Below are 26467 nucleotides of genomic sequence, written 5' to 3'. Positions count from 1 at the left end.
AGACCCAGGGCTGTGCGGCCAAACTGGAGACCTAGACTCCAGCCTAGAGCCAGAAGCCACTAGGACAGCAGCATGTACTCTGGACCCCTTGGATACCTTTGGTGAAGGGGACTGGGAGCCAGTTGCTTCCACTATGGGAAGACCTGGACTAGACTCAGGGTCCCACTTGTAAGCATGAGCCCACCCAGGGTCCACGGGGCAGTTGTCAGGCCTTCAGGTTGCCAGACAGGACCGAGCACATGACAGATCTAGTGCCGACCACAGCCCCTCCCCCAGCCTCACAGGAAGAACCACGTGTCCACACAAGCTAGTCACTATGTTTATTACAGTGGGCATCACCACCACCCCACCCCACCCCCGGCAGCAACTCCAGGAAACCTGAAGCGGGAGCTGCAGACAGCCCTCGCAGGTCACACAACCTCGTCTGTCACTGGAATTGGGTTGACCTGGGGGCCTCCAGCCGTAGCTGCCTCCTCCTCCTCTACACTTGGCTTCTTGCGGACCTCCGCTGGTGGCCGGGGTGGGGGGTTGGTGGGTGGCTGCTTGATGGTGCCTCCAACCTGTGGCCGCTCCTTGGGTTTGGGCTCAATGGGGGTCCATTGCTCACCCCGGATGGCTGCCTGAGGGGCAGAGAGGGACTATGTTATGTATGCTTCAAGCTGCTTACTGTCACGATGGACTCCAAGCGGACCTGGGTCTTAATCCCTAAGCAGGGTGGGAATGGCTTACATTAATTGACTGGCCCAAGGCCACACAGTCAGGATCTGGGACTGCCTGACACCAAACCCAAGCTATGTGGCTGTTCCAGGAGGGCCCTGCAGAGGAGGGGGCATAGAGCCCCTGGACTTCTATAACACTCCCAGAAACACTTCCAGGTACAAATTCCATGATCCACACAGCTCCCAGGTCCTCTCCAAGGGATACCCATCTGCACTAAGGCCTCCCCAAGGGTGTCCAGCACTCTGTAGGAAGCATGTAGGGCTGGGTGTTAAAGAATGCAAGCAGAGTACTTGCTGGAAACAGTGCTGCCATGCCCCACCCCACATGCACTTCCACAGCAGCTGGCTCAATGTATCTGGGAATGTGCATTTAAATTTAGTATCCCACAGGGCAGTGGTGGCGCATGCCTTTGATCCTAGTATTCGGGAGGCAGAGGCAGGCAGATCTCTCTAAGTTCGAGGCCAGCCTGGTCTACAGAGCAAGTTCCAGGACAGACAGGGCTACACAAAGAAATCCTGTCTCAAAAAACAAAACAAAACAAAACAAAAACAAAAACCATAAATAAAAAAATTTAGTATCCCACAATGCTTGAGAGATGGAAACTCTGCAGCACACAGACACCTGTGGCTACACCTTCAAACACCTGTGGCTACACCTTCAAACACCTGTGGCTACACCTTCAAACACCTGTGGCTATACCTTCAAACACCTGTGGCTATACCTTCAAACACCTGTGGCTGCACCTTCAAACACCTGTGGCTGCACCATCAAACACCTGTGGCTACACCTTCAAACACCTTCAGACACCTGTGGCTACACCTTCTAACCAATAAGCTAGAACATTCTATACAGAAGACAAGAATGGAGCTGCAGAAGAGAATCAGAAAGCTATCTATATGATCTCAGAAAATGAAAAAAGACTTTTAAGGAACACACGCTAAGCTAGGTGAAGTAGCACACACCTGTCATCCAGCATTAGGAAGTGGGGGTAAGAGGAGCACGAGTTCAAGGCCTCTTCAACTACATAGCAAGTTTGAGGCCAGCCTGGGCTACATGAAACCCTCTCTTTCTCTAAAAATAAACAGATAGGTAGGTAGATGATAGATAGATAGAAAGATAGATAGAGAGATAGATAGATAGATAGATAGATGATAGATAGATAGATAGATAGATAGATAGATAGATAGATAGATAGATAGACAGATAGACAGATAAGACAGGTAGATGCTTCTGTGTCATGAGCCTCTGGGAAGTGCACCTGACACGGCCCCAAACACAGGCAGACTTCGACGAGCAAGGTAGGACCCGGGCCAGCCACACTGCCTCTCTGAGTTTATCCACCTGCTCCACAGAGCTACAATTCAGCTTCAACAGGGAAGTGCTCCGTATAGAGCAGAGGTGCGTTAACCAAAGCTGATGTGAGCCAGTACGCTGTCGTGAGGGCCGAGAGCACCAAGGACATGGGAACTGGGGGTGAAGGAGCTTACTATAGAGGGCAGCCACTTACCAGCAGGTAGATCACACTGGCAATGACCAAGCAGACGGTCCCCAGGATAGTGGCCAGCAGGAAGCCTGCAGGCACGGACAACCTTGAGGGGTAACAGGAGGAAGCCAGCAGGCAACAGTCAGAGGGGATCTGGAGCTCTTGGCCACAAGGTCTCAGAGGGAGACTTCATCCCCAGGGCCCCAGAATGAGCAGAGGCTGCCTCTGCCCAGGTCCAGCCGAGGTTTGGTATGAACTGTCCTCTGCGGTGATGTGTCCTTTGATTCAAGCCCCAGCTACTGTGCTGGGGAAAAGGGGTGTGGCCACACGGGTGTGTCCCAGTCCAGGCTTAGCAAGAGAAACAGCAGGTGTAACAGAGCACGGAGAACCACCCAGCACCACACTGGAGCTCAGCTGCTAGGTTGGGTGTGCACCACACCACAGATGACAGATGCAGGTTTGGGACCTTCCGCCCTCTCTAAAAGCTGGGCTTCTCTAGAGTCTGGACAAACATCAATGAAGAAGGGGCTTGGCTGAGCCCTGACCTCCTGCCCAGGCTACAGACCCACAGGGCGTCTCCTTTTAGCCTCCTGTTACCCAGGGCATTGGCAGGGGGACTCACAGGAAGTGGAGGACAGCCCGGACGTAGTAATTTCTCGTGAGGGGCCCAAACAGCTTCACCACAGTCGTCAAGTACTTCTGTCCACTAGAGGGAAGACAGGTCATGGGGTCAGCACCAGTCACACTCAGGACCCCTTGTCACTCCCTATCCATCCCCTTCCAGGGAAGACCCTTTTCCTCCTGGTCACAATGGGCCCAGCAGCTGGGCAGGCCTTGGGCTGGAAGCTCCCGACAAGCCAGCCCCAGGCCACTCAGGTGGGAGTGACTTACCACCGCTCCATGGTGGAGCCCTTTTTCCTCTTTCCCCGGGGGTACTCCAGCAGACAGATAAGTACACCCGCAGCGCTGTGGAGTGGTTAAGGAAAGCCACGCTTGGCCTAAGCTAGTGTGCACTTCTGCTGATAGGTAAACAGAGGCACAGCCACTGTCCCATACCCGCTCTCCCACAGCCGGCTCTCCCATACCCGCTCTCCCACCGCATCTGTCCTCAGGTTCTGGCCAGCAGGGTAGGGAGGAGGCAGTGGACTCCAATCCAAACCTTGGGATCGTGGGCCTCAGCTCCCCGTTTGCCTGAAACCCACTCTGTGGCCTTTGGCAAGTGGCTCCCCAGCCCTGGGCCTTGGCTTCTAAAACTGCTCCTGCTTCCTGAGGCTGTGGCCAAACAGGATAGGTGTAGCACTCTGTAAACTGTGAAGTGCTAGCCTTGGAAACAGTTGTATCACCACACCTTCCTGGTTCCCCGTAGAAGGATACATAGAGTAGGCACCGAAGTACCACTGTGTGAAGCGCCCGGCAGTGGCCACGATGCCCCCTGTGATGAGGACTAAGGATGGAGGGAGGTGGTCAGGAGGTGGTCAGGAGGTGGTCGGAAGGTGGTCGGGAGGTGGCCCCTGCTGCAGGCGTGAACCCACTTGAGCTTGCCCCTAGGCTAGGACCACCTCCAATTCTCTGCTCACTGGGGCAGGGCACCACCCCAGAAAGGAAATGCTTGTATTGCAGGGGGTGCATGGGGCAGAGAGGACACTCGGTGACATGGCCAGGGCGAGCTGAACTTGCTGGTGTGAGTCCTGCCTCAGCTCCATGGCAGCTGTCTAGAGTTTACATCTTGTTGGCCTGACAGCTACTGTCCTTTCTTTTCAGCTGTGGTGGTTCTTCTTGATCCTTTTGTAAGCAGCACATACCTGGGTTCCATCCCCAGGAAACAAGAACCAAAAACCTGCACAGGGTTGGGCCACAGTCACATGGCCCTACCGTCATCTCAGCCAGCCAACCCACTCAAGACCTCATTAGAGCAGAATACGCAAGTGTGACACTTAGTTCCCCCACAGAACCACGTGACTTACAACCTTCCTCATTTCAGAAAGTTCTTGTGCCTGTGTCTTTAGCTCAGATGAAGCTGAAGGATGGGCTCTGTAAATAATTAACAGATCACTCTTCTGTCGTTGTTTTTTTTTTTTTTTTTTTTTTTTTTTTTTTTGGTTTTTCGAGACAGGGTTTCTCTGTGTAGCTTTGCGCCTTTTCCTGGAACTCGCTTTGGAGACCAGGCTGGCCTCGAACTCACAGAGATCCGCCTGGCTCTGCCTCCCGAGTGCTGGGATTAAAGGCGTGCGCCACCACCGCCCGGCGGGCTCGTTGTTGTTTTTGAGAAAGCCTGGACACATTGGCTGGTCTGGAACTCCCAAGCGCCCCCTCTCCATGCAGCATGGATCATCACACCCCACTGTTTACCTTTTTCTTTCTTTCTTTTTTTCTTTTTTCTTTTTTTTTTTTTTTGGTTATGTGGGACAGGGTTTCTCTGTGTAACAGCCCTGGCTATCCTGAAACTAACTCTGTAGACCAGACTGGTCTCCAACTCACAGGGATCCACCTGCCTCTGCCTTCTGAGCACTGGGATTAAAGGTGTGCACCACCACCACTTGGTATAATTTTCAGTTTCTTTTTTTATCTTTTTTCTTTTTAATTGACTGCTTTTCTGGTCCCTGGGTCAACCACAATTCATTGATTCATTTTTCTGTCCTTGGGATAGTTGGAGGCTTCTAGTCTAGAGCTGCAATGGATAAGGTGATGTGGCTATGTTTTTATTTTTTTAACCAATAGTAAGAGTGAATTTGAGATATTTTATGAAACTGGCGAGATGATGGAGTGAGTTAAGACACCTGCCACCAAATCTGATTCATCCTGATGACAGGACCCACGAAGTAGGGGAGAACTGACTCTAAATTGTCCTCTGACCTCCATGTGCTTACTATCTTAGCATGCTGATGCCCAGCTATAATCTGAGTACTAGGGAGGTAGAGGCAAGAGGATCAGAGTTCAAGGCCAACCCAGTGAATTTGAGAACAGCCTGGGCTACGTGTGACCCTCTTTCAAACAAATGAACAAGCTAGGGAAGTGGCTGGGTTAGTGGAGTCTTTGCCCAGCATGCATGAAGCCCTCAGTTCAATCCCTAGCAATGCTTAAACTGGACATGGGGGGCTTCCATGTAACCCCAGCACTTGAGAGGTGGAGGTAGGAAGACCGTGAGTTCAAGGCCAGCCTCACTTACATAGCATGTTTCAGGATCAGCTGGGAGGCATGAGACCCTGGAATCCTAGCACTTGGGAGGTGGATGCAGGAGGGCAAGGAATTCAAAGTCATCTTTTGCTATGTAGTGAGTTTGAGACCAGCCTGAAACCCTGAAACCTGAAACAAACCAATAAAATACAGGAACCTGCTGTAGATTTAGAAAGATGAGTGCTTCACCAAACGTAAGATAATCATAAGATCTTGATACATGAAGGCTGGAGAGATGTTCAGTGTCAAAGAACACTGGTTGCTCTCCAAAGTATCATTTTCAGCTAGGTGTGGCCACACCTGTTATCCCAACACTCTCGAGGCTAACTAAGACAGAAGGATCATAGATTTCAGGTCAAGACTCTATTTCAAAAAAAAAATAAGCAAAAAAAAAAAATTCCTTTCTCCTTTCCATTCTAGAAGTTTTCAGTAGGTTTTTTGTTTGTTTGTTTTTTTATTTTTCGAGACAGGGTTTCTCTGTGTAGCTTTGCGCCTTTTCCTGGAACTCACTTGGTAGCCCAGGCTGGCCTCGAACTCACAGAGATCCGCCTGCCTCTGCCTCCCGAGTGCTGGGATTAAAGGCATGCGCCACCACCGCCCGGCTGTAAGTTTTATTCCGACTTCTAAAAATGTATTTTTCAAAGGTAGTGATTTGTAGTTCCTAATTTTCAAACTGAGATGCACATGACCAAGTTATTCTCTTTCCTGTCCTAATATTTGAAAATGAATTCTCCCAAATATGTAAGGCTACTTACTGCACCATTCTTCCTAGCCATGGGTGGACTTCAGGAAGCTCGGCCTCACTTCTGCTGCCTCGATTGCTACTACTCATCCGACAGTTCCCACTCTCGCTGCAGCGCCGCCTTCCCTGGCCTCAGCTTCCCTCTTGCTGAAGCACATCCACCTTTGCACTGAGGGTGTGTTAGCTGAAACTCAGCAGGACAGTGCAAGTGGGGAGGGTTTGCCCTTTCCTCAGCACCTAAGACATCTGTCTTCTGGCCTCCGTGACATCATTGCTGCACTGTCTTCTGGCATCTACGGTTGATCTGAGAAATCTACAAGCTGCTATTAACCCATGATTTTTTTCCCCCCTTGTCTAATGTCATTTCAATGTGTTCAAGAAGGGATTTGTTTCCATTAGTTCTGAAAACTACTTCTTACTCTCTTCAGCCCAAAGTCATTTCTGGGAAATGTTTGCCCCGCCTCCAGACCTCCCTCCCCCACAATACGGACGCTCACATGTCCGTTCTTCCTGTACAACGTGTGACACAACTTCTATGTAGAAATCCCCATGTCTGTGTGGTTCCTCCCAACTTCCTTCTGGTTCCGTCTTCGGGGTTGTGCATCCTCACTGTATCTACTACCACCAAGACTTGACCTATGTACATCTGTAGACACCGCATGTGAATTCACTTTCTCAAATCCAGTTGGTCACTGATCTTTGGCATCCAAGGCACACTTTTTCGCTTTCCAGTGGGACCAGCACCCCTGCTCTATGGGTGCCCTGCCCTATGGGTGCTGAGTCCTCACAGGGTTCACTTCCTCAAACAGTGAGCTAATGTGAGCTCATGTCAGTAGGGCGTGTATTCCACAGCAGCCTGTGTGGCCAGCTGAGGGCTTCTCCCTCAAATCAGAGTTCTCTAGCTTCTGCATCTGTGGGTGAAGGCAGCCTCACTCCAGCAGCCTGCACAGGCCCAGATCTCAGGTTTTGACTGTTCATGATCCTTTCCATCTGACCCCTGGCCGCAACAGCTCATGGCAGCTGCAAGGATATATGTCCTATGTGAGGCTTGGGGTGTGACTCCTTCCTTCTTCAGCACAGAGACTCTGGAGCAGCCCCAGGAAACATGGCCATATTGTCCTGGGCACCCCCAGACTTCAGGCCCCTCTCCGAACCTTCAAATAGCACTGGTTTATTCTTATGCTTGGCTTGTAGCTCAGCTACATATTAACCTTCCTGTTTTGCTGGTCAGTATTAAGGGTGTGCTCTGTAGGAGGGGTCTTTTGGTCATACATTCACTGAGCCTGCTCTCCACTAGTCCTCAGGGTGTCCTGTCTATTCTGAGCTTCTGCTCTGCTGCCACCAGTAGTGGGAGGGGGCACCCTTTATCCACCAGGGACACGCAAGGACTCTTTTTTTTTTTTTTTTTTTTGGTTTTTCGAGACAGGGTTTCTCTGTGTAGCTTTGTGCCTTTCCTGGAACTTGCTTTGGAGACCAGGCTGGCCGCGAACTCACAGAGATCCGCCTGCCTCTGTCTCCTGAGGGTGGGATTAAAGGCGTGCGCCACCACAGGACTCATTCTTAAGCCCAACCAAGAAAACTGCTGTGTACAGGGATTCTGAAATAACATAAAGACCAGAGCCTATGGCTTGCTTAAGATGCTTTAACAGAGGGTCCTCATCCCAGGGAATCAGGCTACATGAGGTTGGATGTCTCTGAGCAGGTAACATCTGAGTTGAGAGAGGAGGCGAGGGGAAGGGAGGCATCCGCTAGCAGTTTGTGCAAAGGCCCTGTTGCACATTCAGGAAACTCAGAAGCAGAAAAGAAGCTGTATGGGGAAAAAAAAAAAAAAAAAAAAAAGGCAGGAGAGTGCCCAGGAGGCAAGCAGGGGCTCCAGTAGTCAGAAATAGGTCCTGAGATGGAGTCAGGTGAAGATGTGGCCAGAATAGATGGCATTTTCTGTGATTTCAAAACAAACAAACAACAAAAAACAGCCGGGCAGTGGTGACACACGCCTTTGATCCCAGCACTTGGGAGGCCAACCCGGCCTACAGAGTGAGTTCCAGGACAGCCAGAGCTGTTACACAGAGAAATCCTGTTAATCAAATAAACAAAAACAAACAAACAAAACCAGGAAAGAGGTGGGCTCGGTGGTTAAGAGACTCACTGCTCTTGCAGAGGACCCGAGTTTGGTTCTTAGCACCCATATCAGCAGCCCGGAACCACCTGTAACTCCAGCTCCAGGAGCTCCAGTACCCTCTTCTAGCCTATGTCTGCAAATACCGCACTTGTTCACATGCCCATACCCAGACACACATGCATACACATAATGTGAAAATAAAATGTTAAAAAGATTATGTTCCTGTTGGTTGGACCCAGACTGTCCAGGACCTTCCCAGGGCAGTTGTACTTTCCAGAAACAAGGAAAGTCAGAGGAAGTCCCACTTGATGGAGAAAGTGGCCACAGCCGGTGACTTCTCTAGATCTCCACTCTATCTCTAAATGACACAGGACCGTTGTGTCAGCCTGGGCACTGTGGACAATTCGCAGAGACCTTACACAGCACACGTAGACAGTGTAGACAGGACGTGCTGGCACTCACAGGAGACCCCGGGTCTTCCCACCCCAGCTGTGTCTCTGTCACCTCTGCTTCCTGGAGGGAATTTTTGAAGTGTAGGGAGTGTCCTCGGTACACTGTCCACCACTGGCAGGCAGGTGGGAAGTGGAGAGAAGAGGAGTCTAAACTGACCCACCATTCTCAAGAGGTTTCAGCTTCAAAGCCTCCCACCCCAGAATGGTGCTTCCAGTGTGGAAGTGATGGAGTCTTCTCCATCACCTCCTGTATGCATTATTCCCAGGTGAGTGGAGCTGGGTCTGGACTCCCACCCCCACCCCCTTGCAGGTCTTTCCTGGCTAGCTTTGGCTTTGAGGCATGTCTACAGTTTCTTCTAGTCTCAGGCATGAGGCTCCTGGTCTGTTCTACTAAGTTCCCTCCCTGGTGCAGAGAAGCCCCGGGGTCTCACTACCCCTTGGCAGACCTCCCAGGCTATCCTGATTGTTCGAGCCACGGCCAGCGTCATTCAACCAAAGCCAAGTGTCCAGCACCTTAGACCTGAGCTAAGATCACTGAATGGTGTGCGGATTCTTGTGAAATAGTTTCTGCGCACATTCCGCTTGTGGGATGGAGGCAGCTGCTCCTCCAGGATGAGATCAACTCCTATCCCAAGCCCCTCTAAGAGAAGACGGAGCCCTAGCGACCCGCAAAGCCAGAGTCCCGACTCCAGGCCAAGTGGGCTATGCACAGAAGAGGGTATTCCGGCGGGTTTTCCTAACCGGGCGGGAAACCACCGGGCGAATGCCTCTTCCCCAGCTGCGAGGAGCAACTTCCTCCTCTGAGGTCCTAGCGCGGACAGAGCAGGGTGCAGGGCGGGATCGCAGAGCAGGAGGCCGAGCAAGGCCAGCAGTGGCCACCGCCCGCTCCGAGCCCCGGGTTCCCCGGCAGCCCTCGCTGGGAGTTCCGCAGCGCCAGCGGGAGCTCCGCTTCTTCCGCTGCGCCCCAGGGGTCCTGACCCGCCTCTCCGCCCGCAGCCCGCCTCACTCACTCAGGCCAGATGCCAGCGCCTGCTCGTTGGCCCACATGGCCCACTCGATCTGCCCCATGGCGAGGACCCTGAACACGCAGCCGCCAGGTCCAACTCTGCAGCCCACTCTGCAAGTCCTCACGGATCGCACCGCCCCCAGCTCAGGCTCCGCCCCTTCGGGTTGTGCCCCAGAGGCCTCCTCTGTGCCTTCCCTTTGAGCCTTGGTAGGTGGGACAGCCTCCCCTCGGGCATCCCTCCAGCTGGAAATGTGCCCGGGGTGCTTAGGACTTGCCTGTGACTTTTGATGGTTTATGCCCCCCTCACCCCCAGGACCACTGGAGTAAGTTACACACACACACCCCTCCCCGGCTCCTATGCTTATCAAAGACAAATCGGAAAGGATGAAGTTACTTCCGACCCACTGAGCGCTGGGGCAGGTGTGGCCTGGATCACATGACTAAGTGGAGGGAGGGGGGACATGATATGCAAGGCTGGGAAAACCCAGAAAGCAGGGCACAGCTGAACACTATTGCTCTGTTGTCTCTGGCCCAGAGCAGCTCAGCAGCAGCGGCATGTATGTTGGGGTATGGCATAGGGTGACAAGGAGGCAGGAGACTCACAGGAGGGCACAGTGGCTGGGGCTGGCTGGTGGGCAATGACAAGCAATCCTAGCAGAACCTACTTCAGGCCCCACCTCTCCGCTACATAAACAAGATGGAACTCAGTGGTAGGTAGGGACCTGAGCCGTCACTGAACTGTAGATCGCGGACCCTAGAAAGCTGGTTTACAAAGAGAAAGCGGAGCCAAGGCAGGCAGGCAGCAGCAGCACACTTTATTCCTGGGGCCATCAGATCCATTACCTGCACCTTCATGAGGCACCCACACCCACAGTGGACCCCACCCTGGGGGCTTAACAGCCTCTACCCTCAAGAGGAGGGGGCACTGGTCTTTATAAAGAAATATTCCATCCATGGTGTGGCCTGAGTTGAGGAGCCTGAGTCTCAGCAGAGGCTAGCCATCATTCTCCAAGCTTAGCTTGTTACTGAGGCCCTAGGAGCCTCTTCAATGGGAGGCCCCTTCCCTAATGAGCTCCTGTCTGGAATACAGAAAGGTCCACGGAGTGTTTCAGCAAGCCCTTCAGAAACCAGCAGGGAATATGAGGCACTTGAAAGGGGATCCCTACCACCACGGCTGCCTGGACAGATGCTCATCACCACTCATGGTCCTCCAGTCCAGCATTATTACCAAGCAACCCCGCAGGCATGGCCAGTCAGTACACCAGCTCCCTAGTCCCAGTGAGCAACCCTTTCTCCAATGGTACGAGGGATTGGGCATGGAAGAGGTCAGGGGTCCTGTTGGGGCAGGCCATCTGGGCCTAGAAGATGAGCGTGTGAGTTGTCTAGGACTTGAGGCCCTGGTCCAACCTGGGGAAGAAAAACAGTGTCTAGTCATGGGTAACAGCGGTAGCCCTACCCACTGCTCCAGGGACTTTACAAACTAGAGACTCTAAAATAGGATTAGATTGGGGGGGGTCCTTCCTGGTAAATCTACACCAGCTTGTCCACGCTAAGCCAGCTGAGCTGCTAGGTGGCCCTTACCCTGGCTGGGCCAGATCCTGGGGATCTCTGTGACCCTCAGCACATGGTTGGTGTAGAAAGCAGGGATTTAGAGTGAGCCTCTTTGAGCAGGATGAGGAGATACAGGGATGCTGGCCTGCTTGTGTTAGGGAACACCCTGAGCGGAGTCTTAGGGACCCCAACACCTACCTATGCTGGTGATAAAAGTAACCACTTTTTTTTTTTTTTTTGGCTGGCGAGACAGCCGTGGGTGCTGGGAACGGAACTCTTATATTTTTGGTTGTGAGCCTAGCCTTTAATGGCTGAGCCATCTCTCCAGCCCAAGTAACCACTTTTTATCTTCCTGGTTTCTCTTGGTCCCGAGTTACTAACCTTCTCATCCCAAACGCCCCCACTCTCCTATACTTCAACTTATCCCCAAATGACCACTGAGAGAAAATGAGTGTCTGATGACGCTGAGTCTAACAAACAGCATGTGGCTACTTCTGTACCATGGCTGATGTTGGCTTCTGCTTCCTGTCTGAGACACAGTGGAGGGAGGGAGCAGATAAGGAGGTGTCTGCCATGTATTGATTGGGCCTCACCTGAGTGGCAATGATGTACTGGATAGCTCCAGGGCTGGGCTCCATAGCCAGTGCCGCTTTCAGCTCATCAGAGAGAAGAACAGGCGTCACTGGCAGCCCCTTTAGGAACCTGGGAAAGAAAGCAGAAGTGTGCTCAGGATGCTGTTCGTGGAAGGCCCAGATGGCCAGCTCTTCAGAGATGGCGGGCTCCCTGTGGATGGTAAGGGCGGAAGGAGGGCAGGGTCTGCTAGGAGGGAGGTTTCTTTTAGGGATGAGAGCATTATGAATGCACAGAGCAGTCAGACCAGTCCCGGGAGACAGAGCTGAGCCATGAAGAGACCGGGGACCACATGCACAGGCTCAACCCTGTTCAGTAAGGAAGAAACCGGGGCTGTGCTCGAATCCTGTGCTTCATAGTATCAGATATTTCACACACCCATCAGAACGCCTGATTCCTTTCCTGATAAAACTCAGGTCCGGGCTGGAGAGGAGGCTCAGTGGTTGAGAACACTTGTTGCTCTTGCAGAGGACGGGGGTTAGGGTCCCAGCACCCACATGGCAGCTCACAACCATCTGTAACTCCAGTTCCAGGAGACTGACACCCTCTTCTGGCCTCCAAGGATACTGCACACATATGGTGTACTGACATTCGCATAGGCAAAATACTCAGCCTAAAATGTTTTTAAGCAAAGTTTTTTTTTTTTTTTTTTTTTTTTTTTTTGGTTTTTCAAGACAGGGTTTCTCTGTGTAGTTTTGGCGCCTTTCCTGGATCTCGCTCTGTAGACCAGGCTGGCCTCGAACTCACAGAGATCCGCCTGCCTCTGCCTCCCGAGTGCTGGGATTAAAGGCGTGCGCCACCACCGCCTGGCCCAAAGTTGTTTTTTTAAACAGCAAAGTTGACCTTTGCTGAGGGAGGGCCCCTGACCTTCCAGGGATATTATTTCTTGCCCTTAAAAAAAAAAATCAACTTTTTGATATAGGGTCTCATACTATAGCCCAGGCTGGCTTTGAATTCACCTCCTAGCACTGGTACTCCAGGTAAGGGCCACCTCACCTAGCTGAAATGTCATTTCTTAGGAGGGGAATATGGTATTTATTGACACATCCGCAGCCTGTGTGGCTATCAGGAGAGACTGTCGATGTGGCCATGTGCCATGGCTGTGTCCCTGCAGGAGGACAGTCCGCACCTGAGATCTCCTGGCTGAGTAGTATAACCACCATTTGGTCCTAGCAGAATGTTCTGGGCCTCTCAAGGCAGGGACGAGGAACACACACTCACTTGTCCCCATTTGTTGCAGGGGGAAAGCTGTGCCTCACAGCTGCCACAAACTCAGCCACAGTGTCATCCAGGGTGAAGATCACAGCATTGGGGCCCGCATCAAATGTGTACGCCACCTGGAACCCAAAGTGCACCCCAGCTGTTCACTCAGCACCCTTAACTCTGTCCCTCTACCTGCTGGGGGACCTAGGGTCTCCCACAGTTGAATAGGGGCCCATGTAACCAAACCAGGGTGTGGTATCAGTTAAACACACCAGTGTGAGTCACCTCTGCCTGGAGCTGTGACCTGTGTGGGTCATACAGCTAGTGTGTATTAGACAAGACACAAAACACAGAACAAACCAGAACTGCGGGGTGGAGCTTGTCTGGGCCGTGTCTGCCATGGTCTTGAGGCCCATCCTGGAGGACACTCACAGCCCCGCCCACTTCTACAACTTTTGTCTGCCCATGTATACCACACCCCACTGTCGTCCATGCTCCTTGCAGCTGGACGCTCTGCTTGACTGCATCCCCCCCGTCCGTCACCTTTGTCTGCCCACGTATACCACACCCCCACTGTCGTCCATGCTCCTTGCAGCTGGACGCTCTGCTTGACTGCATCCCCCCGTCCGTCACCTTTGTCTGCCCGTGGTGTGTGTTAAAGCGGTGCACTAGCTGGATGATGCGCCTGGAGGTGTCATTGAGGTAGGAGATGGGCGGGAAGGTGTCAAGGCAGGTGGCATGAAACTGGTTGCTGTCCTTCATGGTCAGCTGGGCAAAGGCCTGGAAGTCCCGCTCTCGGATGCAGCGGGTCATCTCCTTCATGCGCTCAGGCACGACAGACTCAGCCCGGAACTGCAAAGTGAGCGAGTGAGCGAGTGAGCGGGTACAATACTCTGCCAGTAGGTCTGGGCAAAGACTCCAGAGCCTTCCCCTGACCAGGGGAGCCCTAGCTTGAGTAGTACACTTCATTCTCCCCAATGGAGACTCACCTGGAGCAGGGCTCTGGTCTCCACCCTCCCCAGCAGGCCCGACCTGGAGCAGGGCTCTGGTCTCCACCCTCCCCAGCAGGCCTGACCTGGAGCAGGGCTCTGGTCTCCACCCTCCCCAACAGACCTGACCTGGAGCAGGGCTCTGGTCTCTACCCTCCCCAACAGACCTGACCTGGAGCAGGGCTCTGGTCTCTACCCTCCCCAGCAGGCCTGACCTGGAGCAGGGCTCTGGTCTCTACCCTCCCCAGCAGGCCTGACCTGGAGCAGGGCTCTGGTCTCCACCCTCCCCAACAGACCTGACCTGGAGCAGGGCTCTGGTCTCCACCCTCCCCAGCAGGCCCTACCTTGAGCAGGGTACTGGTCTCCACACTGGTCTGCATGCCCACAGTGCTGCCCATCTGCTTCTTCTCAGCACTCACCTGAATGGGAGATGGCACTGGGCCTGAGCCACAGGGGACCCAAAGCACAGCCCTATCACTTGGCCCTGCCCTCTACCAAACCAACCCCAGGCTCCTGGTCAGGGAGGGGTGATGTGGGTCCTGGTCTAGCCACATCATGGAAAAGTGGGTCTGGGTCTAGCCACATCACGGGAAGGGGCACAGCCCTGCCATGTGGGAGTCACTCCTGATCCTACCACCTACCACCAACAGCCTTGGTCGATTGTCTAGCCTCTGCTGGCCTAGGATCCCGGCGAATCTCAGATAAATATGGTCCTTCCATTCTTGGCCCAGCCCCGGCTAAACAGCCATTTTCCCACTGGCTGCACGTCCATCCACTTACCACAAGGATGAGGACTCGGAGTTGGGGCCAGTGCCACTCTGGGGCTATCTGCCGGGCGATGCTGTCCTTTCCATCTGCCTGCTCCCCCATCTGCCACTCCACGAAGCCCCCATAAAGACTGCGGCATGCGCTGCCTGAGCCCCGCCGGGCCACTTCAGAGAGGTCCCCCTCAACCCCATAGACCCGGGCCAAGGTATAGGCTGAAGGCACAGGAAAGAGAAACGGAGGCAGGGTGAAAGTTTATGTGCCACACAGTCCAGCTCTGCTAGGTGCTCCCCACTGCATTGGAAATGAGGTTCTGAGGAGGCAGAGCAGGGGCTCTGGCATCTGGGCTGGCATCTCCCAGCTCCACATCGCTTCACTCAGCATTGAGTTTGGAAACGTAGTCGGTCTCATAAACCACCTCAGGACCGGGGCTGGGAAGTTTCTTTGAGGAGCTGCACCCAAGTGGAACACTAAGGGAAGGGGTGGCATTCAGAAGGCCACCAGGAGCAGGGACCAAGGTGAAAGCCTGAGTAATGTGTCTCCAGGAAGAGAAAGGTAGCTCTGGGGGAAGACAGCCTAGCAGGCGGTGAGGCAAGCTTGCTGCTCATCGGCACGAGGCCTTCTCTGAGTCTAGCAATCTCCAGAAGGTGACCCTGTGTCCACTTCAGGATGACGCAGGAGCCAGCTGGACCAGGAAGCTATCACCCCTGGAGCTAAGGGATAAGGGTGGCCTGAGCTCACCATCATGAGGACTGCCTGTGCCAGGGATGGGGGTGTCATGTACAGGGACCCCAATGAAGAAAGCAGGGATGAAACTGATGGGTCAGAGTGTTCCTGACAACAGGACCAGACAGCCAGAGTGCAGCTGTGCCTGAAGCTGGGCCAAGACTCCTGAACTGCTTGTCGTCCCCCCCCCGCCCCACCCCCACCTCCAGGTATTTTCGACCTTCGGGTGGCTTCAGTCACTTGTGTCACTTGGGAGTTAGAGGGCCCTCGCCCGAGTGCAGAGAGGGTCTGGTGGTCAATGCATCCTGGGAAAGGGCAAACTCAGGGCCCACTTACAGCAAGCCCCAACAATGGGAGCCCTGGGTGCTGACTGGTCAGAGAACCCCCTACTACTACAAAGCAGAACCCTGGGTCCCCCGGGTCCTGTGAGTACCCACCTAGGCAGGCATAGCCCGCTGCTGAGGATGCCAGGCCTGCAGCCGTGGGGAAGTTGTTCTCGGAGGCCACATGCACCTTATAGCTGAGGCTGAGGGGAAGTGCATCCCCGTCCCCTGCACTCCTCCGCTTCCGAGCCAGGCGGCGAACTGCAGGGGAGAGGCCCTGGTGAGTGGTCTTGCCACTTGACTGACCCACTGGACCTACCCCTGCCACCTCATCTGCCTGGGGCTGGGAGTGGGGAGAGTATGGCTGAAATCTGTGAGGCAGAAACTCCCAGACTTCCCACATGGACGTCCTCCTGGGGTGCTCCAGCCTCAGCCCCTCTCTGTCTGCCACTAGAAGCTTCCTGTGGGCACTCAGCATCCTCAAGGGCACAGCAGGAGCGGCCGTCATCCCAACTCACTCTCCCTCAGGCAGGCCTGGAGCCGTGGCTGCCCCACATCCTCCTCGTGGCCATTCAGCCAGATGCGGTCCTCTGTGAAGTCCTTGCTGATGGCAGCGGTTGTGATGGTTTTTAACTGGGAAGGAAGAACAGGGGCCAGTGCTGAGGACCATTGCCCACAAAGCATCCCTTTCTGCCCAGGAGGCCTTTCCTACCTCTAGCTAGTATGGTTGTCCACCTGGGCTGGGACAAGTATGTGGAAGGTCAGGGGGCCACCGAGGTCAGACCTGGCTAAGTAGCAGGGAAGTCGGCAGGCCCCTCAGGCTGGCCACACTGGCCTGGCCTTCACTATGCGGGGTCTGTCTTACCCACAGCAGAACCAAGGGTACCGGATCCGTCTTGAGTAAAGGAACCTGCTATAAAACCGGCCCTGTGGCATTGGGAATTTGTGTGTGGATGAGGAGACAAGGGGACTGTGTGCTGGGCAGTCCACAAGGAATGAGATGGACGCAGGCTGGTTATGGTTCCCGTAGAAGCCACCCCATTCTAGCCATCAGAGCTCAGTGTCTGTGTCGTGCACAGTCACCTGGTCCTGATGCAGAGTGACACTCAGTGAGGAGTTGATGGGCAGGATCAGTGCTTCATCTCGCTTCCCCCCTGCAACAACAATACAAGCCAGTGAGTCCCCGGCACCCCACTGGCACTCCCCACAGCTGCCCCCACCCCTCTGTAGCAGCCCCCCACCGCCATCTTGTTCTCATTGCACTGGCTGTCCCCCCCCCCCCCCCCCCACGTCAGGAACACCTCCTAGGTTGGAGGCAGACTCAGAGCTCAGGTCCCAGAGCACAGCTGGAGGCCAGCCCACCTCTGCCTCATCCTTCTTCCCTCGTTCTTTGATTCCACAGACACAGAGGTGGGCATCTGCTAGGTATCACGTGCTTGTGTGGCTAGTGGTCTACACTTCCACCTGCTTGTCACCCAGAGGAGCCCAGGTCCCGCATGTCTCAGATGGCACCAATCAGAATGGTCCCTCTCTGTCCAGTACGCCAAGCCCCACCTATTACAGCAAGCACAGTCAACTCTCCAGAAAGCCAGAGGAAATACTACCCGACAACACTCACAGAACTTAGCTGGTGGTATCACGTCTTTGCTGAGCATCCGCACGTGCTCGGTTAATTTGGGACGTTTCGGCAGAAGATAATAAAAAACTAACATTGGGCAGGTGAATCTTTCCATCCTTCACCATCTACAGACATCTGCAGACAGGCAGCTCTCCTGGAGTCATGAGGCTGCTTTGAGAAAGATGGAGCTGATGTCCTAGCCCCTAAGACTGAAGCCCAGATGTCCTGCACAAGCCAGCAGGAGGTCCCTGAGGGAGGAAGGAAGACCCTGGGCCCTCGGCTCCACGCACAGCTAGGGTGCCCGGCTTTGGGTGCACCACCTGGGTTTCTTTCTGCCCACCGGTCTCAGGCCAGCAACCCTTGCATAGCATCAAGGAGACCGGCAAAGGGCAGCTGACTGAGGCAAACTTTTTGCCACAGCTTGCTCCAGCCTCGCCCTCTTCCCAAGGCCCTGGGCGCCTGGCTAGATGGGAGCGCCATCCTTTCCGCCCAGAAGGTGTGGCGGGTTGCCCCTTTCAGCTCAGCGGGCAGCCTGGACTTTATCTACAGGGCTGTTTGAACAGGTGCCTCTTCCAGCCTTGCTGGGGGGTTTCCAGAGGAGGCCTGACGGCTCCTGCAGGAACCCTACAGAGCCCCACAGAAACAAGTGCCACACAATGTGGGTGGAACCCCTCTATCTGCCAGAAGAGAAATGAAACCACCTGCTAAAGGTTTTAATAGGACTTGAGTCTCAGAACACAACAGAAAACCATTAGATCTCACCCAAAACCATTCGTCCTACCAAAAGGGAGGTTCTCAAACTGAGAAAATAACAGAAGACACTAACTCTGAAGTGTCAGAGGTTGCCATGCCGACTGCTGTCAAAGGTTTTAAAGCAGCCACCATGAAAACGCTTCAAGCAGCAGCCAGAAGTGAGTAAGATAGATCTTTATCTTCTCTGCAGAGAAGACAAAGAAGGAAATGGAAACCTGAACGGCTGGGAACTGAAACAAAAGCTCAGGGGTGAACTTAAAATGAACAGATGGAGGGAAAACCCAGCCAGCCGGAACATGATTGACATCCAAACACCAGGCAACCGCAAAGCATCCCACACAGCAACATGCAGAAGAAAAATAGCATGCATTTGAAAAGAATGCTGTATTTATTCTTCGAAAATTGCACACATGTATCCAATGTATTTTAATTATTTCCACCCTTCATTCCCCCTCCAACTCCTCCCGGGGGCCCCTTGTTTGTTTTTGAGGTTCTGGGTCTTGAACCTAGGGTCTCTCATACATGCTAAGCAAGTGCTAGACCACTGAGCTACAGGCCCAACCCAAGATCATGTGATCTTTTGTTTTGTTTTGTTTTTTACAACAGGGTTTCTCTGTGTAGCCTTGGCTGTCCTGGATCTTGCTCTGTAGACCAGGCGGGCCTTGAACTCACAGAGATCCGCCTGCCTCTGCCTCTGCCTCTGCCTCTGCCTCTGCCTCCTGAGTGCTGGGATTAAAGGTATGCTCCACCACCCAGCCAAGATCATGTGATCTTATCAACAGAAAAGATATTTGATAAAATCACAGCCATTTGTTTTAGGGAAGAATTGTCAGAAAAAAATTGGAAAAGATGAGGGCCCTTTTTTGTTGTTAAGACAGAGTCTAGTTATGTGGCCCAGACTGGGCTAGAAACTGTAAAGATACTTTCATGGACCAAGGCAAGAATGTCCACTGCCAACAGCCCCATCCTCTTACCTGACAGTGTCGTTCACCAATTGTAATCAGGCAAGAAAAGAAACACAAGACACCCAGGTACTAAGGCAGAAACTAAAGAAAGCTACTCCCAGCGGCAGAAGGCTTGTTTGTCTACAAAGAAAAATCTCAAAGAACCTGCAAAAGTTCTCAGAAGGAAAGAGTCTGTTCAGCAACACTGCAGAACACAAGATCAACACACACCTTTAATCCCAGCACTTAGGAGGCTGAGGCCGGCTGATCTCTGTGAGTTCCAGGCCAGCCTGGTCTACAGAGCAAGATCCAAGACAGCCAGGGCCACACAGAGAAACCCTGTCTCAAAAAACAAGACAACAAAAACCAAAACCAAAGGCATGGGGGTGGGATAGAACAGGCTCAAGGGAAGGATAGTCCATACCAGCGGCCATCAGGAAATGGAGGCTGAAACCACGCTGAGCTGTTGGCTTACCTGCCAGACAGACTAAAGTGAAAAATGGGCACTCCACTGAAATGGGCACTAGAACATGGAAATCAAGACGGCCTGTGTACCACCAGTGGGAACGCATGATGGTATGTCACCCCGGGGAACCCACAGTTCCTTAACAGAATAAAGAACAATTGCCATTCATTCTTCCAGAGGCTCTCCAGGGCCTTCTTCCTCCCAAGGATGAAAGTTCACACAAACATCTGCCCATGAACGTGGGTAGCAGCTTCACTGGTAGCAGAGCCCCGTGGGGTTGCTTATGCTGTGGACTAGGGCCCAGCACCAGTGGGCAATGAACCCTCGCTGCATGCACCCGGATAAGCTTCCAGAGAAGTATGCTGGGTGAAAATGAGCCAAACTCAAGACTCTACAGGCTGTGTGGATCCACTTACAAGACCCGTTCTAAACGACCACCGTGCAAGGAAGAAGAGCAGGTGTGCGGTTAGAGTGAGGGGCGCGGCTCCCTGCGATCCCTCCTTAGTTTACAGGGGTCACCAGGGAAGGGGGAAGAGCAAGAAGCTGCTCCTCACAGCAGCAGCAGCACCTACGTCAGTAGCAGAGCTTCAGGAGTGACAGTCGAGGCCAGACCAGGAGTACATAGCATGTGAGGCTGAGGCTGGCCACCGAGAGCCCCGCCCCTCCTTAGCAGCGAAAAGCCTTCATTTCACCATCCCAGACCTGCAGTGGTGTACCCCTCTCCAGTCCTGAGTCCCCTATCACCGCCGTGATGATACTCCCCATCTCCAGCCCCGGGATCTCCGATCCCTGCTGCGATGATCCCATCTCCAGCCCAGCGCCGGTTGATCCCGGGTGTGGTGACGCCCCCTTCCGCCCTGAGCCTCTCCCCCGTCCCAGCCGTCTCTGGCCCAGCTTCTATAGATCTGGGCCATGGGCCTTTCCCCTCCAGCCCTGGGACCCTGAATCCCGGCAGCAGTGACCCTCATCTACAGCCCTTTGCCCATCGATCCTGGCCGCTGTGATCCGGTCTCCGACCCCCCAACCCTGGGTGCAGTAACTCCCGTCTCCAGCACTGTGCCCATCGATCCCGGTGGTGGTGACCTACCTCTCCAGTCCTGTGCCCCAACCACCCCCACTCCCCATCCCAGCCTGAATGATCCCGTTCTCCAGCCCAGCTACTCTGGAACCCGGCCCTCCAGCCCAGGGGCTCCTGGTTCCAGTCACGGTAACTCCAGCCTCCAGCCCTACGCCCCGATGCTAGCCGAGGTGACCCCTGACTCCAGCACTCACAGTACTTGATAACCGCGATGTTGACCGGAGCGGTGCAGGTGACGACTAGGTCCTGAGGCTTCTCCGAGGCCATGGCCGAGAGGCTAGAGTCAAACCTGTAGAGCCCAGCACCGGTCTCCGACCGGTGTCTACAATCTCACGCGCTGCCATATGATTGGCCCATGGGCCGGGTTGCTCCCGTGCCGTCCAATAGGCTGTGGGCCGAGCCCATGATCCACTTTTTAGCCAATGGACAGAATCGAATGATGTGCGGCCGACCCTGAGCCCGCCCCCAGTGCCTCTAAACTCGTGGCCGCCAGTGAGGGGCGGAGTCTGCTCAGGGAGTGGAAGCTGCGCTTGCGCCTTGTGCATAGGTGGAATTTGCGCAAGCGCAGGAGGCCTCCTTCCGGCACCTGCACCCCGGCATCCTCGGAGTGACTGTCGGGACCATGGAGCCATCTGCCGCTGGAACTGTGGAGCTCAAGAAGGACGTGCATCCAGCCTCTCCGCTGCACACACAACGCACTACACCGCGCTTCGGGAGGGATTCCCTGATCCGCAGCCCAGGGTCATGCCAGAGCCCCGCATCCTGGAGTCTTCTGTATCCACAATCTGGCTTCTCTTGTACGCACAATCTTGAGTCTCCTGCTCCCACAGTTTGGGGTCCTACAACCTGTCTGGGCCATCCAGCTTGCCTGAGGTGTCAGGCTGCAGGTGGATATGCTGCATTCGAGATGGGCGTTTTCAAATGCTGTCCTCTTTCCCAGGCTCTACACAAGCAAGAATTTTGTCACTTTTCGTAGCTGAAATGGATTAACACATTTCTGTGTTTTGTTGTTGTTGTTTTATTTTTCGATAAAGGGTTTCCCTGTGTAGCTCTGGCTGCCCTGGAACTCACTCTGTAGACCATGCTGGCCTCGAACTCATAGAGATCCGCCTGCCTCTGTCTCCTGAGTGCTGGGACTAAAGGCGTGCGCCACCACCACCTGGCTTCTTTTATTTTTATTTCATTTTTATTATGCCAAAATGTGCATAGCAAAAATCTTGCCGTTTAACCTTTATGTTTTTAAGTTACAGTTTAGTATCATTTTTAAGTGCCATTTAGTATCTTCAGTTGGTACAGCCATCACCACTTTCCAGAACTTTCCATTCATTCTCCAACAGAAACAGATACAACTTCCCAGTTCCCCCATCTCTTAAAATTCCTGGATTTTGAACGGCTCAGACTTCAGAAGATGTGAGAGTACACGATATGAAATACCCAGGCCACCAGTTCTGTCTCCAGGTGTGTAGATGGTACCGATTCTTTAACAGCCTTTGGTTGACGTTTTATACACAATGAAAGGGAACTGCTCTTCCTCCATCTTGCTTTTTCCACTTGTGTGTTTCTTGAACAATTTTCAGCTCCACACCAAAACAGCTTCCTTGTTGGTCTAGACTGAAATTTATCCCAACTGCCTCCCGCCTGAAGCCATGCACAGTGTGGCCCTTGCATTTTGTGCAAGTGCGCTTCTGTAGGAAGATTCCTGGAAGTGGATGGCCCAGCCAGGCAGCTGTGTGCCTGGGGCAGTGCTGATAGCTGTTGGCACGCTGCCGTCTTGGAAGCTGAATTGATTGTTCGCCTCTCTCCACGAGAGTGTGAGCAGGCCTTCAGCAACACGGTGGACAGCCTGTCACACCGGAGTGACATCTACCTGTGGGATCGCACCGTTGTTTCCTTGCTGTACGTCAGATGGCTCTTATTTTCAGTTTCTCTTGCAATCACTTTCCTGCTTCACAAAAATAGCCCCCAAGACTTCTCCAAAGGTGCTGTCTGGTTGCTCCAGGGGGAAAACAGTCTCGGTGCCTTCACTGAGTTACCTCGCAACGAGGGTGGAGAGGGCACCATGCCCCTTAGTAATCTGCACCTGCCCTTCTTGTGATGAGGAAGTGAAGGGCTTCCACAGAGCCTCCGTGTTAGACTCTGAGCTGAACAAAAACCTGGGTTCCTGGGCACCTCACCTGTTCTACTGTTTACAATCATACTATGACATGGCATAGAGCCAATGAGCACAGCCAGGCCACACAGTAGAAAGAATTGGCCAGGCGGCGGTGGCACATGCTTTAAATCCCAGCACTTGGGAGGCAGAGGCAGGCAGATCTCTGAGTTCGAGGCCAGCCTGGTCTATAGAGTGAGTTCCAGGACAGCCAGGGCTGTTACACAGAGAAACCCTGTCTCAAATAAACCAAAAGAAAAGAGAGAGAGAGAGATAGAACTGACTCCTGTAAATTGTCCTCGGACTTCCACATGTGTGCCACAGCATGTACATGCCCACACAAACAAAATAAATACATAAATCTAAGAAGGGGGAAGAGAGAGGAAGTAATAGAGCTGAAGAAATGGATCTTCTGGCCAGGCTGCGGTGGCGCACGCCTTTAATACCAGCACTAGGGAGGCAGAGCCAGGCGGGTCTCTGTGAGTTCATCTACAGAGTGAGATAGATCCAGGACAGGCACCAAAATTACACGGAGAAACCCTGTCTCGAAAAACCAAAAAAAAAAAAAAAGAAAGAAATGGATCTCCTGGAACTGGAGTTACAGACAGGTGTGAGCCTCCTTAAAGGTGCTAGGACTCAACCCCAGGCCCTCTGTACTAAGTACTCTTTTAACTACTGAGCTATCTCTCCAGCCAATGGTGCCAGGCTTTAATCCCAGCATTTGAGAGAGAGAAGCAGATGGATCTCTGTGAGTTCATCACAAGTTGCAGGCCAGACATGGGTATGTAAGACCAAAGCTGCAGAATAAAATCAAGAGTGTTCTGCACGCTAGGCAATCACTCTACCAACTGAACCACATCCATAGCCCCACAGGAGAGTTCCACACCAGCTCAACCTTTTGTGATGGTCAGACAAAAATCAGACTCGGGGAAAGTGGCAGGCAGACTTCCCTTCAGCCGATGTACATTGGGCATAGAGGAAGCCATTTATCCAGCCCCGTCTTTACGTGTTGAGACAAAGTCAACTGTTGACTATAACCCAGCTGTTGACTTTGAACTCATATATAGCCTGCACCGTCACTGCCTGATAGAAGAGAATGTTTCTGGTTGTAGAGGTAGCTCAGTGGTTAGGAGCATGTACTGCCTTTGCAAAGGCCCTGAGTTCAGTGCCCAGCACCCACATGGGGTGGCTCACAAGTGCCTGTAACTCCAGCTCCACAGTATCTAATAACCACTTCTGGATGCTGTGGGCACCAGTATGCACATGTGCACCTGTACACACACACATACTTAAAAATAAGATAACCTGCCGGATGGTGGAAGTGCACCTTGAGTCCTGCCTACAACTTTCCCTGAGTCTGTTTTTGTCTGAAACCATCACAAAAGGTTGAGCTGATGTGGAACTCTCCTGTGGGGCCATGGATGTGGTTCAGTTGGTAGAGTGATTGCCTAGCATTCAAAAAATTCTTATTTTTTTCTGGAGTTTTGGTCTTACATGTTCATGTCTGGCTTGCATCTTGTGATGTAGACCAGGCTCGTCTTGAATTCACAGAGATCCACCTGCTTCTCTCTCTCAAATGCTGGGATTAAAGGCGTGCGCCATGGGCTGGAGAGAGAGCTCAGTAGTTAAAGTACTCTTGCAGAGGACCTGGGTTTGATTCCCAGCACCCTCAAGGTAGTTCACACCTGTCTGTAACTCCAGTTCCAGCAGCCTTTAATCCCAGCACTCAGGAGGCAGAGGAGTCGGATCTCTGAGTTCAAGCCCAGCCTGGTCTACAGAGTGAGTTCCAGGACAGTCAGGGCTACACAGAGAAACCCTGTCTCCGAAAAAAAACCAAAAACAAATAAATAAACTAAAAAAAAAAAAAAAAAAAAACCTTGGGGCTGGAGAGATGGCTCAGAGGTTAAGAGCACTGCTTGTTCTTCCAAAGGTCCTGAGTTCAATTCCCAGCAACCACATGGTGGCTCACAACCATCTGTAATGAAATGAGATCTGGTGCCCTCCTCTGGCCTGCAGGGATATGTGCAGACAGAATACTGTATACATAATAAATAAATCTTTAAAAAAAAAAAAAAAAAAACAAAACAAAACAAAACCTTATTAAAAAAAAAAAACCTTAAAAAAAGAAGAGGGGCCGGGCGGTGGTGGCGCACGCCTTTAATCCCAGCACTCGGGAGGCAGAGCCAGGTGGATCTCTGTGAGTTCGAGGCCAGACTTGGCAAAGCTACACAGAGAAACCCTGTCTCGAAAAACCAAAAAAAAAAAAAAAAAAAAAAAAAAAAAAAAAAAAAAAAAAAAAAAAGAAGAGGGACAGGTAGATCTTTGTGAATTCAAGGCCAGCCTGGTCTACATAGCAAATTCAAGGCCAGCTGGGGCTACACAGTGAGACCCTGTCTCTACAAAATAAAAGCATTCAGTTAAAGAAAGGAGAGATGGAAGAGAATGCTTCAGTCTGGAAGGAACAGTTACACCCACGGGAATCCTTGTATGTTGTTATCAGGCACAGAGGCCAAGATCGCCTCACAGGCTGAAGGACCTCAGTGTCTGACATCATCCTGGAACCCTGTGTGCCTTAAAGCTAAGCGTCAATGGGAAGTCATTTCTCTGTTCATCAATGTTATAGTGTCTGTCATGTGTGTGAGGTTCATTGTTAGGTCAAGGATACACATGTATGAGACACAGGAAGGAAGGTCCTTTGGAGAAAAGAGATGTGAGGGGAGTCCAGCTCAATACTGGGCTGGGAGGGAAATCCACCCAAGGCTGAGCATCGCATCCATCTGCTGCACCTTGGATCTTGGCCTGGACAGGCCAGCAGAGGGGACCAAAGTGCAGCTGTGATTTCCATACAGGCCTTTCTCCGGGCCAGGCACTGGGGACAGAAAACCTTTGAAAATTACCTAAAAGGGGAGGATACTGTTTGTGGATTTCTGTGTCCCTGTTCCCGTCCCTTTGAACTCGGGTCCCCAGGTAAGTTTTCAGAGGTCAACATCTTTCCAGAGCAGTTGGCCTGGGCAACTGGAGAGACAAGGAGAGAGGCAGATTTCATCCAGGGGTTCTGGTCCTGTGTGAAAAACAGCACAGTGCAGGGCTGAACACATACAGCCCATCAAGTAGGTGGCTATTAGCTGCCAGGTGTCATCGCTGTGTTCAGGAGGAGCTAAAGTCGGAAAGGACCCAGAGCGGAGGTGCAGCCTGGGCAGAACATGGGGAGGAAGAAAGATGGGGTTAGGGTGAGCAGCAGGGAAGGAAAGAGGGAAGGAGACACATTGGGGCTACCCTGGCCTGGAATTTCCTTAACCTCCTTTGAGAAGAAAATTTCTTTCTTAGGCCAGGCCAGGAGAGAAGTCCTTAATCCCTCCTGTGTTCTGGGTTGGTACCTGGCCATCAGCCCGCAGGACTCTACCCCTGCCTCTCACTCCCCCGGTGTGTTCTTTGCCTGGGCTTTGGCCCTTGTTACTTGGCCCTGGCACATCAAGCCCCTGCATTGGGTGACCTCTACAGGCCCTTCTTTGTTTGAACTCTGTGACCACAGCCCAACATGACCTTTAGAACAGGTATGAACCACACTTCCTGTAA

The 26467-nt window shown here is 52.8% G+C and overlaps 2 protein-coding genes across 2 annotated transcripts; both read right to left on the bottom strand.

Moving 5' to 3' along the window:
• Positions 1 to 303: 303 nt before the first annotated feature.
• On the bottom strand, positions 304 to 9833 carry LOC128103850 (cytochrome b-245 light chain). The gene is made up of 6 exons (XM_052728494.1): positions 9701 to 9833; positions 3578 to 3647; positions 3095 to 3169; positions 2826 to 2909; positions 2228 to 2309; positions 304 to 620 (listed from the first exon to the last, which is right to left on the bottom strand). The coding sequence occupies exons 1-6, from the start codon at positions 9756 to 9758 to the stop codon at positions 411 to 413; spliced, it is 579 nt and encodes a 192-aa protein (XP_052584454.1). The 5' UTR covers positions 9759 to 9833; the 3' UTR covers positions 304 to 410.
• A 657-nt stretch (positions 9834 to 10490) lies between these two features.
• On the bottom strand, positions 10491 to 21207 carry Mvd (mevalonate diphosphate decarboxylase). The gene is made up of 10 exons (XM_052728493.1): positions 20937 to 21207; positions 16967 to 17037; positions 16402 to 16516; positions 15998 to 16144; positions 14850 to 15049; positions 14414 to 14488; positions 13714 to 13932; positions 13099 to 13214; positions 11841 to 11949; positions 10491 to 11103 (listed from the first exon to the last, which is right to left on the bottom strand). The coding sequence occupies exons 1-10, from the start codon at positions 21007 to 21009 to the stop codon at positions 11023 to 11025; spliced, it is 1206 nt and encodes a 401-aa protein (XP_052584453.1). The 5' UTR covers positions 21010 to 21207; the 3' UTR covers positions 10491 to 11022.
• Between the last annotated feature and the right edge of the window lie 5260 nt (positions 21208 to 26467).

This window comes from Peromyscus californicus, unplaced genomic scaffold (genome assembly GCF_007827085.1).
Source record: "Peromyscus californicus insignis strain IS unplaced genomic scaffold, ASM782708v3 Scaffold_8__1_contigs__length_139910024, whole genome shotgun sequence".
Lineage (NCBI taxonomy): Eukaryota > Metazoa > Chordata > Mammalia > Rodentia > Cricetidae > Peromyscus > Peromyscus californicus.
The sequence above is the reverse complement of the archived record's forward strand: the minus strand, read 5'-3'. Positions and strand labels throughout refer to the sequence as shown.